This window comes from Lycium ferocissimum, chromosome 8 (genome assembly GCF_029784015.1).
Source record: "Lycium ferocissimum isolate CSIRO_LF1 chromosome 8, AGI_CSIRO_Lferr_CH_V1, whole genome shotgun sequence".
NCBI lineage: Eukaryota > Viridiplantae > Streptophyta > Magnoliopsida > Solanales > Solanaceae > Lycium > Lycium ferocissimum.
Genome location: NC_081349.1, coordinates 34,695,389 through 34,709,329, shown reverse-complemented (window position 1 = coordinate 34,709,329; position 13,941 = coordinate 34,695,389). Strand labels below are relative to the sequence as shown.

Here is a 13,941-nt window from a genome sequence, read left to right as displayed (position 1 = left end):
GGAGAGAGTAGTCATTGTATACTTCTTTGTGACAGGGACAGCTTTGTCGACTTTGGCTATTGGATGCTAAGGGAGATGTAGCACATTAGAGAAGGCAAGTCCCTTAGGCTGAGCTTTGGGAATACCCTCACTGCCTACTTAAGGAAGTTGGCACCTCACTTGGAGAGTCCTCATGACAGGGTGCTTGAGTGCCCGGATAATATGATCGACATCTCTAATGTCGAGTCCCAAGCCGGTGCACTAAACTCAATTTGACTCCAGCCCAAGAAAGATCGGCTCAGTCTCTTTGTGTTGGCACAAACCTACAAGATTGTGATGATCGCGAGTGAGCAATTTGAGTTAGACCTCTCTAGTGTGTTTGCGGAGTGCCCTCACACCACTTACTTACGAGTTCTCGTTGGGGAGGAGGGCAACACCGCCCCGATGAGGACTTGCGCTCGCGGATCTCTAGCGACCGAGATAGAGGAAGGGAGTGAAGAAGAATCCCGGGCACGGGGATGCTAAGTATGATGAGGAAGAAGAGGTAGGCGAAGTCGATGGCGAGGCTGAGGATGATGAGGAGGATGACTAGGCTCTAGTGGGCCTCAGGGAGTATTTTCTTGCCTTGCTTTGTTTTTAAATTTGTCCATCTATATGCGTCAAGGGCAAAGCATGATTTAAGTGTGGGGTGGGAAATACGTCCCTTGTATTAACATTTTTTAAGGTTGAGGATGGTGATCAAGTGCCATAGGTTTCTTTTTGGTAGTTTTTTTTTTTTTTTTTTTTGGTCTTAGAGTCGAAAAAAAAATTAGTTTTGTCGTTTTAGATTTTCTCTGTAGCTTCTTGAGCCCCTCATTAGTGGCATACATGTTACGCCCCGAACCATGGCCTGGGCGTAACACGGCACTCGGTGCCTGACTGCGTGTGACCGAGCGAACCACATGGCTTCTTTGAATCATCATAGAGCATACTTGAGCGGAAATATAACGTGAAGTGCATAATGAGCTTTTATAAAATATAGTAAGTCATAATATTAAACATAAGTACTTGATTAAGTCATGAATGCGGGCAATATCATAAATGAGCCAAGCTAGGCTAACCGACTCGAAGTCGGCATGACAACTTGTCTTGTCTATGAAACCTCTAACATGAGTACGAAACACGTAACATACTTCTTGCGGGACAAGGCCCCCGGCACCTTTAGATGCAAAACTAAGTAAGAAAAGACAATGCCTAAACCCGAATGAGATGGGGCTCACCAATAGGGCGTGCGTGCGGATCCTAATGAGCGAGAGCGTCGTCTGTAAAATCGTACTGCATCGTGAAATACGGACGGGCAATATAAAGGGGACGTCGGCACATTGAATGTCTTGGTATGTAAAAAAGCAGGAATGAAATAACATGGGACATGATAATAACATAACGAGCGAAATTTGAAACATGATCATGAACATGAGTACATATACATATATAACGTATGTAAAGTATCGTGAGTAGGGAGAAGCGGTAAATATAGCAAACAACATGGTACAGTACTTGCGTCCTACCAGCAGAACACTCATACCTTGCCAGGGACATGAGATTTAATAATATTATGAAAGGATCCGGTCATTATGAGAGATTGTCCTAAGCATGGGTAGAGCAATCCTCATCCCTACTGTAGCTACGTAGTTTCGGGCTATTTGAAGCGCTTCATTAATTAATGCAACTCCCAAAAACATGAACATGTAAAATAAGTGGCACTTGCTGCCCATGGTTTTCATGAATATAACTTGCTTGTACATGGATATCATGAAATAACTTGTAAATGTAGTTTCATGAAATAACTTGTATTTAGCATTTATGTATCTTGTATCATAGCATGAAAGTAATTATATAATATAGTTGCGTGAAAACTTGTGAACATGTAGGATATTCATGAAATAATCATTTTAGCTAAAACATGCATGCAAGAACCCATGGAATACAAGATATGGGTTTTCATGGATTACGGAGCGATTCTCAATAATCATATGGAGTTATTAAGAACACAATGACGAGAATAATAGCAATTCATGCATAATATAATCATGGACATAGGCCTAGGGTTATCATGAGCGTGGTATAGAAACCACACTAGTTTTTAGTAGAGAATTATAATTTATGGATTTTGAGGCGTGGGGAAGAACAATGATGTTCCCACACGTAGATAGTAACCCTACATGCAGTAATGCTCCAAAACTTGAATCAAAGACTTTAACTTTGAAGAAGATTTCCAAAATCTTGAATTCTTGAACCTTGAGATGGGTTTTCTTGAAAACCCTAAGTTAGGAATGATGATTTCTTGTTTAGATTACAAGGATATATATTAGAATTGACTTGGAATGATTAGAGTAGGCTTACCTTGGTGTTCTTGATGATGGGAGAGAATAGAAGGTCGTTCTAAGGAGCTTGGGGTGTGAAGAATGAAGTGAAAAAGCCTTAAAACGAAATTTTATAATTCTTTGCCCGGACCCATTTTACGCCCTATTTTACGTCTCGTAAAAGTTTTACGGACCGTATGTCTCACCGTAAATCAATTACGGTGATTTGGGCTTTACGGGCCAATTTTACGATACGAATATACGGCCCGTATAATTTTCACGGCCCGTATATTCCACCGTATATCGGCAAAATCTTGTTTTAGTAAAACAGACATAACTTTTTTTACAGATGTCTGTTTGACCTCCATAATATACCGTTGGAAAGGTATTTCAAAGATCTACAACTTTCAAGAAGGAAATTTTCCCAAATTCCTTACAGATTTTTCCGTATACTCATTTTAATTGAGACATGGTGCAAACTCACTTGAAAACACGCTCCGTAGGGTAGCTTCCGACTTTCCTTTGCTCAAGGACTCTTCTCATGTCTTGATTGGGTTTCAAACACCATTTATACACTACTCAAATTGGGTTCATTATACCCCCGTCTTATGAGTCAAATCTTAGCCCGAATGCACGAGGTGTTACAACACACCATCCACCCCCTTAGGTTTTCTTATGGCCTCGGTTCTTTCCTAAGGGGGGACCTTTGAACCAGGTTAGATTTTTTTTTAGTTTTGATAAATAGAGTCGTAGGAGTCAAGCCTGTTAGACCACTTGAATGCTTGGTGCTCAGGTGAGGTGGAATGTGAAAACTATGAGCTGTTTTTTATGACTTTTTAAAAGCATGCATGAAAAGAAGAAACCTCTCTTGAAACACTTGTGTAGTGAATTGCATTGACTCATGTATGACCCACTTGGCATAATTTGTGATAGTTGCTTGATTGGAGAGTTGTATGAATCTGTTTTGTATTGATTATGTGTTGTGTGTGATGTGAGGAAACTCTTGTATGATCCATGCTTGACAGTGATGACTAGAACTTGCCCGGTGTGTTCGTGAAGTGAAATTGAGTGAGAAGTTTAGGAAGTGATCTAGGCATTTCTTTGTTAGCCAAATTTTGAAACGTCGCTTGCCTACCTTTTGTGTAATTATATATCCCTAGTCAACCCCGTTGAGCCTTTAGCCTTTCTTTTGACAACAGCCAATTAGCCTACCCCCGTTGTTCTTATTGACCAATTTTTTATCCTTGTTTACTCCTTAGGCACTTTTAATAGCGAATTGTGGAATTGGAGTTGGGATGCGAAACTAAGGGAGGGTTCATTGAATAAAGTTGAAAGGAAGGCTATTGGTGCGCTTGAGTGTTTTGAATGCTAGTAATGGGAAGTATGGGTGCAAAAAAAAAAAAAACACGAACTGAAAACGAAAAATAGAAGCTTGTCCGATTAGTGATTTGTTTTCTTAATATTGTGTCCCACTAGCTAATCGAAAATAGGATGGCACTTAAAGTTGAGAAAATAAATGATTTATTGACGGGATAGAATTGGTAGCGTGTGGTTGAAATTCATGGTTGATGAAGAAGGGTGCTAAATAAACTATGTTGTGAGGGATTAAAATGCTTAGGGAGGTTAGTCACTATTTCCAAAATATATCCACAAAATTTGATACGCTCAAATTATACCTATTAATGTTATAACGCGGACGTTGTCAAATATAGTAACCCAACAAGGTGGGGATCGAATCCCACAGGAAATATGGTGTGAAAAGGTTACTAAAGTCGTAGGATGCTAAGTTTAGGTCTAATGTCTTAATCCGATGATTTTGGTAATAGTTGGTTTTTCTATGACTAATTGCTATCTACTTGCTTTGGTGGAAATTTATGGTAAAAGAAACTAAGGTTGTGTCCCCGTTAGATAGAGTGTATGATCATGGGTATTGATCTTGATATACTTCTAATGGATCATTATATGAATGTACTTAATCTCTATATGAATCTCTACTATTTCCCAATAAATAAAGATTATCTCTTTCTATGATTTTCCCAAATATAAGAAGTAACTATGAAGAACGATTAATCATGCCAAGTAAATTCTTCTTATTCCTAAGTGAATTTATTAAACAAAGTTTAAAGCTTTGAGTCCTTGTTATTTATTCTTACCAACCCTAATTATTTTCCCAAATAAATCAAGGTTTTTGGCTTTAATCAATGTTTGCAACCATTAATTATGAATGAAGAATATATAAACCCTAATAATCCATTATGTGTATATCAATCACAACCCAATCACAAAACACCCATCATTGGGTTCACAACCCTAGTAAGGGAATTTAGCTACTCATGAAAAAGAACAAGAAATAAGAAATTGAAGAATTCATAATTGCTTACTTTGGAAGAAAAGAGGAATTGATAATACTTGAATTGATGTTTGAACCTTTAAAAACTAGAGAGTATTTAATGTTGTAAGACAAAAGCCAAAATATAATAACTGATAATAATTAAAATCCTACAATAGACTATTTATAGGTTTCAAAAACATAAAATTACAGAATTTGCACTTAAGTCCCAGGCGGTACTTATACGGTCCGTACAACTTTTCACGGACCGTATAAGAGTTATACGGCCTTCATCCTTGTGTTCTGCAGAGACAATACGAACTGGCATTCCATGGTTCGTATAACTTTATACGGCTCGTGAAATCATGCCCGTGAAACTGCTTCCCACCTTCATCACATCCACTTATACGGCCGTACACATTGTACGGTCGTATAAGTGTTAGATGTTCAACATCTCTCCACGCAACACTCGTTGATTTTCCGGCTCTTGTACGTCCACAGATATAGTCCGTACATCTTTCCACGGACCGTGAAAATAAGCTTCAGTGCAACTTTTCTTTAACTTCTAATTCTTGAACCCGAACTTTCTGATTTACCTGAAACATGACAAAAACACATCAAAACAACATATACTTGCCTAAAAATAAGTAAAACTTCTCGTAAAAGAGTATCAAATGTGCCATAATTTCCCTGCACATCAATATCCTACCCTGTCCCTTAGCCTACGTTACAACCATACAAGTCCTAAGTGATCCTAAACTCATCTCACTCTAATTTGTGGAACGGTTACACTACGGGCAAGCTTATGGTTCGTCATGTTTGAGCAATGGATATTCTTTGTGAGAGTGAGCGATCTTGTGTGCAACTTATGTCCATTGAAATATGTCGTCAACTTTGTTTGAAATATGGACAACTCTCTTTTGGGTAAGGACACATAATTGATAGGAGATGGGTGAAGTACTCCCACTCGGTCAAATAGCAGACTCTTTGTGTTTTGAGTGGTATCTGGAATCATATGCATGTTTTTGAAGATACAGTTTCTTGAGAGGTTTGGTTGCTAATATTTGAAAGCGTAATAAAATGTTGTTTGGAAGCAGTTGGCATGACTTTTGAGAGAAGTGGCTCAATGTGTATGTTTTAATGCAATTGCGAAACTTTCATATCCACTGAATCCTGATGTAGACCTATTTGAATGGCATGGCTAAGTAAAGTACTAGGGAATGTATGATAAGTGGTTGCTCGAGGGCGAGCAAAGTCTAAGTGGGGGGTGTTGATATTTGGCACAAATATCTAGATTTAGTGTCATTTGCATTTCACTTCTTAGCACTTTAATCGCGGTTTTGAATGCAAATTGTTGTATAGGATCTTATGTTGGTATGCTTGTATGAATAGGTACAACAAGGACCAATGGAGGGTATTCCGAGCATTTTTGATTGATTCGAGGCTTTGCACGTTGATTGAATGTTGGAAAGGAAGTTCCGACACTTGAAGGCGAATCCGACCCTTTGAAGGGTCTCGTGCGGCCGTCGTCGCATAGCCAACGCACAAAAGCCCCGTCTGCGAATCTCGGACGGACGTGCATTGGCCATGCGCCGCACAAGCAACACACAGAGGAGACGCATAGCCAGCACACAAGCGGCGTCAGTTGTCCTGCTTGGATCAGGATTGGTCCAACTTATCTTATATATACCCTAGCATATAAATAGTCGTTTTTAACATTAGAAAGACGGCTTGGACGAATTTTGAGATTTGCAAAACTCTTTCTAGGTTTTATTCCTCTTCTATTAGTTTTCTTTACATTGAAACCCTATGTTAATCATGAATTCTTGCTCCCATTCTCGAATCATGTGTAACTAAACACCGTAATTCTGGAGTTGTGGCTTAGCCATGAATATTGACGTTTGACAAGTATTTCAATCTATGTAGCTTGTTCGTATGCAATTGCTTCTTTATTCGTGCTTAATTGCTTGATTGTACGTACCTTGTTGAGTTCTACTTACTAATTGATAAACGTGCTTGGGAAAGACGTTGTTAATTTGGAGAAGAAATAACGAGATTGTGATCTAGATATCCCTATAGTTGGGCTAGGATTTGTGACTAGGATAGGAATATACTTAGTTACCGCAGTCAATTTCATGCCGTGCTCTTATTGCATTCTTGATAGGTCAATACCATAGGAATATAGGAGGCGAGTTATCTTGAATCGGTGAATAGTGGTTCGGAAGAATACTACGAGACTAATAATCCGGTTAATTGACAATTGTGAACAAAGTTGCTAAGGTGTGATACTTGAATGACTCAATAGGATTGGTGAACAACCCACGACCCTGGAATACTTCTAAAATCTTGATAAAAGCAATACTCACTTACGTTCTTAGCATAAATTGTGGTTACATTATTAGTTATTTACATTATAACATTAGTTTACAAAACAACCATTTTATTCTTTACTTGCATAATTAGTAGTAATAGTTTATTTTCGTGAAAGTATTGGTCATAAGTCTCTGTGGATTCGACATCCGATTTTATATAATCACTATATTACTTGTGCGACCACGTACACTTGCGTGTGCATTAGGACGCAACATAACCCATTTTAAATCTTCAAGCTCTCTAAAGAACTCATTAATGGTGCTTTGATGAGCTCCTTTGATTTTCTTTTTCTTTTTATTAGGAGATAGAACCAGATATTGGGTTTGTTTATGGTAAAAATCGTATCAAAAGGTAAGAATACTGGCAACAATGAAGGTTAGAAAAGAAGATAAAACACATGATTTTAGAACCTCCATTGAAGGAGTTTAAGCTTGGGGAAGTGGGTGGGAAAAAAGAGAAGAAGAAGAAGAGAAAAAATAAAATAAAAATTGACTAAATAAGGCCGTTCACGCGCCACTAATGAGTGTATCACACTCACTATATGTCAAGACAGCAAAAAGTGTCTATTGGCACAGTCCGGCCCTACCAAAGGTGTTCAAATGACACAAGGCTTAGTTGAGGTGTTTAAGTGAAAGATCTTGGCTACCACAAGGGGCCCCTAATGGGTTTTGCCTAATTAAAAAGAGATATAATAATACATTTGTAGGCTGAATAGCTTTCCCACGAGATTTTGGAATATTGGATCTCTTATTCGGTCTATTACAATTAGTATCAGAAGTGGATCAACGATTGAGGCCGCGACTCGAAGTGATGGCTTAGTAAAGGATCGTAACCCAGACCTAAGAGGGGCGTCAACTGTGACCAACTGGCTAGGTCAAAATAGTGTCAGGAGTGTTGGCCTAGATCAAAAAAGCGTATCGGTCATGACCAACAAGCTAGGTCATTGGCCCTCAAGCCAGTGGTGGAGCCAGAAATTTAGCGAAGGGTGTGCAAATTTTCTTCTCATTTGTGTAAGGGTGTGCAAAATGAAATATATACTCATAATAGCTAATATTTAACCTATGTACTAATTTTTTGGCTAAGGGTGTGCACCTGACCACTCTTCGTCTAAGGTGGCTCCGCCCATGCCTCAAGCGGGGGCATTATTGTTGTGTGACAACTGTTTGTCATTGACTAAAAAAGAAATAGTAGAATTATAGGTTGAATGATTTTTCTCACTTAATTAATAGACTAGTCTTTTAGGTCGGACTCCCTTGTTCGGTCTATAACGATATAATTTGCCACGTTATAAAGGAATCAACTTTTGTCTCTTGAGGAAAAAATGATAGAGAAGGAAAAAAAAGTGTACACTATAAAAGTTCCCTAAGTAATAATATATTTTGCTGCATGCATGGAACGTTACTTAGTTTCTAGTGTGTTTAATGTTTTCCAATTAAAAAGACGTTGCATAGAATGTAGCCCTTAGAAAATTGAGTCCGGCACTTTTGTAACCCAAAAAAAAAAAAAAAAAAAAAAAAAAACTAGGCTTCACGCACAGAATCTGTGCGTGAAACCCTTGCCTAAACCCCCGACCCCCACACTGTAAAAGTACACTTTGGCCACTTTCAATGCATTCGTGCAGAACTAGTTTGGTTCCTTTTTTTTTTAATGGGTTAGTTTGGTTCCAAAAAACTTTTTTTGGGTTACAAAAGTGTCGGGTCCTAGAAAATTCGGATATCTATGGGATGCTCTTCTATATTAGTTAATACGTACCTAGCGGGGAGATTCCTTTTGTCCAATTATATATACTCCAATTAGCATATGTTCAAATCTAAATATATATTTTATGGGATGCTCTTATATATATTAATAATCATCATATACCTTGGTAGCCTATAGCAACGAATCGAAAATGCCAACAAGAACTGTGATAGAGTGGTAAGTACTCGTTCATTTTGAATCAGAGGTCTCACACTACTAAAAAACAAGAATTAGCAACGGGCAATTGTTGTAGCTAAACAACAAAATTCGTCGTTAATCTTATTTAATGACAAATTGCCGAAGGGTTATCAAATAATGTTGTTAGTTACGAGCAATATAACTTAGCGATAGATTAGAGATGAAGTTCATAGCTAATTCTTGTTTTTTTTTTTTATAATATCGGGTTCGAGCCTTGAGTATGGGGTGTCTTTGTTAGGGAGGGAGCAATGTACTCCAAAAAGTGGGACTTCCCATGGGAATCCGAATTTAATCGGGCCCGATTCGGGTACCGAATTACCGGGTGGGTAAACACCGAAAAAAAAAAACCGAGCCTATAATTTGTGACATTAACTAATTAGTAGTGGAATTTGGCAAAGTCCGTCACTAGTCATGTAATCATGATGATAATTAATCCTAGGACTAGGTTATTAGAAACCAAAATACTCCCTAGAAAACAATTACAATATCCATATAACTCCCTAATTAGATGCCAAATGGAATAGCATTTAATTACTTTTCTCTGTTTCTTTTATTTAAAGTACATAAAAGGGAGATTGGAAATATCAATTAAGCATCATCAGATGCTTAATTGATCTGATGATGAATTAATTTATTTTTTGTTTGAATCAAAGGAATATTAACTAACATATGAAGCTTAGAAGGAATCTAATTCACAGCAACATGTAATGTATCTTTTGCTCTTTCTTATTTATTTATTGAGAAAAAAATAATGTTAGGTAAAATCCTGATTTTAGTAGTACTAATTGTCACCGCCACCTCCACATGATTATTCTCAATTGTTAACACATAAAATAATGGAGTTATGCTTCTCAATTATCAGCGAGTGTGACAAGAATAAAGGAATTATAGGTATAGATGTTATAGCTAGACAATATTACTGTAATTTGGTTAAATCAAATTAAACCAGGTGTCATGGAATAATATTTAATCTGTATGTAGTACAGAGTACGTAATTTCATTTCCCAAATTAAAAGAGAATAACCTCTATGTAACTGTAAAATATTTAAGATTTGTTTTAGCTCATAATTACTATGTGTCTAGTCAAACGATCCAATGTAAATTCATGAGACAAAATGAGCTAGCATTTAAGTTTGTGAAAGTTCATGAGATGAATGTGAAGTTGATAGGCCAACAACCACAAAGATTGTGGTGGAATGATAAGTATTATTCCATCTTTTATAAAAGATTACGGGTTCGAGCCCTAGTTATGAAGGCCAACTTTTAGCTCGAATCCACATTAATCCAGGGAGAAAAAAGTTGGTTATGCAAGGACCATTTAATTTGACATAATCTTTTCTTAAAATAACCTTTTTAATTTTCATGGTTTAATTGATGCCTATAAATAGGGTTCTTTATCATTAGTCCTCTCAATAAACACAACCGACAATTCTCTCCTTTCTACTAGTAAGCAAATACCAACTCTTTACGCAACAAATCAAAAGTTTTTAGCAACTCTCAAATGGCACCAAACAAGAAAGACATATCCAAGATAGGTCAAGAAGCCTTTGCTCTTCTTGATGAACAACTTTATGCAAGAAAAGGAAGGCCTTGTATTCCGCCTCCTTCTTCTTCTTATGCTGTTAAAATGACCAATAATAATTACCTTCATTATAACCAATACCAATCTCAAAAGTCTAACATTGTTCAGTTCAAACCAGCAGATCATCAAGAGAGAGTTATCAACAGTTATGAAGCTGTGCAGCTGCATGGAGGGGTTCTTATATGTGATTATTATTCCAAGAGAAAACCAAAACCTGTGCCTTATTATTACTGAGCAGAGAAGAATTAGAGTAACTAAGTTCAAGATGAGCATAATTATATATTCATCTCGACTCTTTTACATAGGTGCATAGTTTGATTAAATCTACTCAAGCTAAGTCAGTTCTAAATCCAACCGAGTCTTTTTTTTTTTTTCCTTAGAGTTTGTGAGCATACTTCTGCATATGTATGGTCTATGAAAGTTGAAAACTAGCTACTTGTACGTTTATGATGGTCTTTTTATATATATTTCACTTTTAGATGCTAAATCGTGCTCTCTTTTGTTTTTTACTTTTAGTCATGATTTAATCTGCAGTCCTCTAGCAATTTTTTTTTTTGTTTTTGCTTTCGTCTTTTGCCCTTCTCATTTAAATCCTTTTGGTGTATGGGACTATATATGGGAGTTTATCGTGTTCCCATTAATACTAACTTGACCAAAAATCGATATAATTTGATATAAGTCTTCGTTCATCTTTCCTCTCAAGAAAAATTACATATCGTATCCAGTGATCAGATAATATACTCTAATAATTAAAACTATCAATAAACAATTGGAATATTATTAGCTCAAAATACTCATGGTTTTTTCGAGGGAAAAAAAAAAAAAAGAACACTCTTCTCTACACTCTCAATGTACTTCAACAGTACATTTCGCATTTTTTGCAACTCATAACTAATATTTTGTGTAAGTTAGATCAAAAAATAATGTGATGATGCTAAGGTTGTTATAGACTTATAATTAGGTTTTCTTTGACATAGTTGGTAACTATACATCCAAATATGTAGTTGGTAACTATATATACATCCAAATATGACATTAAACCATGCCAACAAGTGCTAAATTATTGGCCTTAATACCGTCAACGTCCCATGCAAAAATTAATGATCCATAAGATAATCCACCAGCTTATAAAGCAATTGAATTTAATTTTTCTGTTGAGGAAACAAGAAAAGAAAATTATACACTACAAAAGATCCTCTGTGGTGACACACAACAATTTGCAAAAGCCGTCATGCAAGGTCATTCGTGATGACTATAGGGGATATGAGGCTCCCCTGCGGTGGTTAATCCCTCTATTTCCTCCCATTAGGCCTTACATTTCTTACACATATGTCCCCTAAAAAGTCCAACGGACCAAATTGATTTATTTTTTTGAACTAAATAAATAAGGAGAGGGGAGAGAATACTTGACCATGGTAAAAACATTTTTAAATAAATTAATCTGGTCCGTTGCATTTTTTAAAGGAGCGGTGTACGAAATTTAAGACCCAACTAGAGGAAATGAAGAAATTAATTACTAAAGGGGAGCCTAAGTTAGCTGAAGCACGTTTGTGTCGACTCTAAAAAGCTACTAGTTTCACAAGACCCAGGCTTACTACAGATATAAAAAGTAATATTTTAATTAAAAAAATATAATTTATATTGTATAATTAAAATTCAAATAAGTATATTTTCAATATATAAACACAAAACTTTCATTTCACTCCTTTAATATCTTAACTTTCAATTTGATGAAATTATTTACTTCAAATTAAATGCGGAGCCATAATTTGGAATATATGAGTTTCGAATCCCAATTTTTTAAGCTATTTAATTCTAAATTAATAATTTATACATATTTAATGGACTTTTAAGATAAATACAGAATTTGAACCAAAGTGCTTCCGAATCCGATCAAATCAATAGGTGACACTCTAATTCCGCCCTACTTCAAACTCATTTTGTTTTTAAAAGATTAATTTTAGTTAACCAAACAAGAGATTTTAAAGATAACCCGATCTTGACAGATAATATTGTCTTCACTTTCAACATTATATGGCATCATTTAATAATTTTTAAAACTATCTGATAATCATTTTTATTCTAATCTTGGTGAACACATATGAGCTCATTAAAGTATAAATATAAAGTAAAAGAAATGCCTACATATGAGTAAAAGATTTTTCAGAAATTCTCAAATTTCATAATACAAATATAAAGTAAAAGAAATGCTTATATGTAAAAATCTATAATAAGCAACAAATGAAAAAGAAGAAAACAAAGAGCAACAAGAAACAAGAATATCTAGCGAAAATGACTATTTTTACAGAATAGATAAGATCGATAAGAAAGCGGGGGGGGAAAATAAAGTGCGGTGGATGGGGATGTTCCCCTTACTCGGGGGGTCCTGCCCGGTTCGAGCAGCAAAAAAAAATCCTTGATAGGGAGCGCTTCTCCCGATTGGTCCCTATGCGATGCGAATCCAGATTAGGCGAGCTCCAATGCGGGTACCGGATACGGATAGAAAACAAGTAAATAAGACAGAATGTTTGATAACTTTTAAAAAGTAAATCATAAGAACAAAATTTTAAAAATAAGATCAGGATTTAGAAGTAATTAATTGAAAAGTTTGACATTTTTTGAAAAGTTTTGTGAGGAGCCCTTTTAAAGTCCCATATATAATAGTAATATTTTCTTTAGCGACTAAAGCCGCCACTGAAAGCGATTAAAACCACTCCATAAAAGAAAAAAGAACACCCACATAAAAGGAAATGTAAATTTAATCTCTAATTAGTTGCGACATGTACATGCATGGCACAAAATTTTTATTTTTCTACTAGAAAATACATCAAAACCCCCCGAAAGTTGACACTTTTTTTCAATACGACACCTAAACTTTGCGGGGGTCCTATAACTCCCCTGAACAACTTCAAATTGATATCAATACACCCTTTTTCGGCCACCTGGCATAATGAGTGTAAGTCACTCTCCTAAAGCGAGTGAGGAACCAAAAAAAAGCTTGAAATTTTTATTTTTGACTGATTTCTTTTATTAAAAGTATTTTTCTTACTTTTTTCTCTTTTCATTTTGAGTACTTTTTTTCCTTCTTTTTTTTTTTTTTTAGTTTCTCCCTTCTTCTTCATAATAGAAGTTGATGGTTTTTCTAATTACCGGCGTTTGCTTTTCCAGCGAGGACGATGAAGAGCAATAGAAAGTGTATAGAATGAGGGGAGAGGGAGATGATCGCTGCCAGCCACCATTTGAAGGAGAGGAGATGGTAGAGTAGTAGTGGTCAGCCATGGTGGTTTTTGCCGGTGCAATAAAGCTTTTCAAATTGATTTATTGGCCACATATGTGTTTGTATAATTTTAGGAAGAAAAAATTAAGCTAATTACAGTTGATGATAACATTTATGGTGA

At 36.1% G+C, this 13,941-nt stretch overlaps 1 protein-coding gene across 1 annotated transcript in view; it reads right to left on the bottom strand.

Annotated features, from left to right (window-relative positions):
• Positions 1-11,685: 11,685 nt before the first annotated feature.
• The window catches only part of LOC132066280 (major strawberry allergen Fra a 1-3-like), a 3,558-nt gene continuing 1,302 nt past the window's right edge, over positions 11,686-13,941 (bottom strand). The window contains exon 3 of the mRNA XM_059459624.1: positions 11,686-11,694. Coding sequence (XP_059315607.1) covers positions 11,686-11,694 — 9 coding nt within the window. The remainder of the gene's footprint in view (positions 11,695-13,941) is intronic.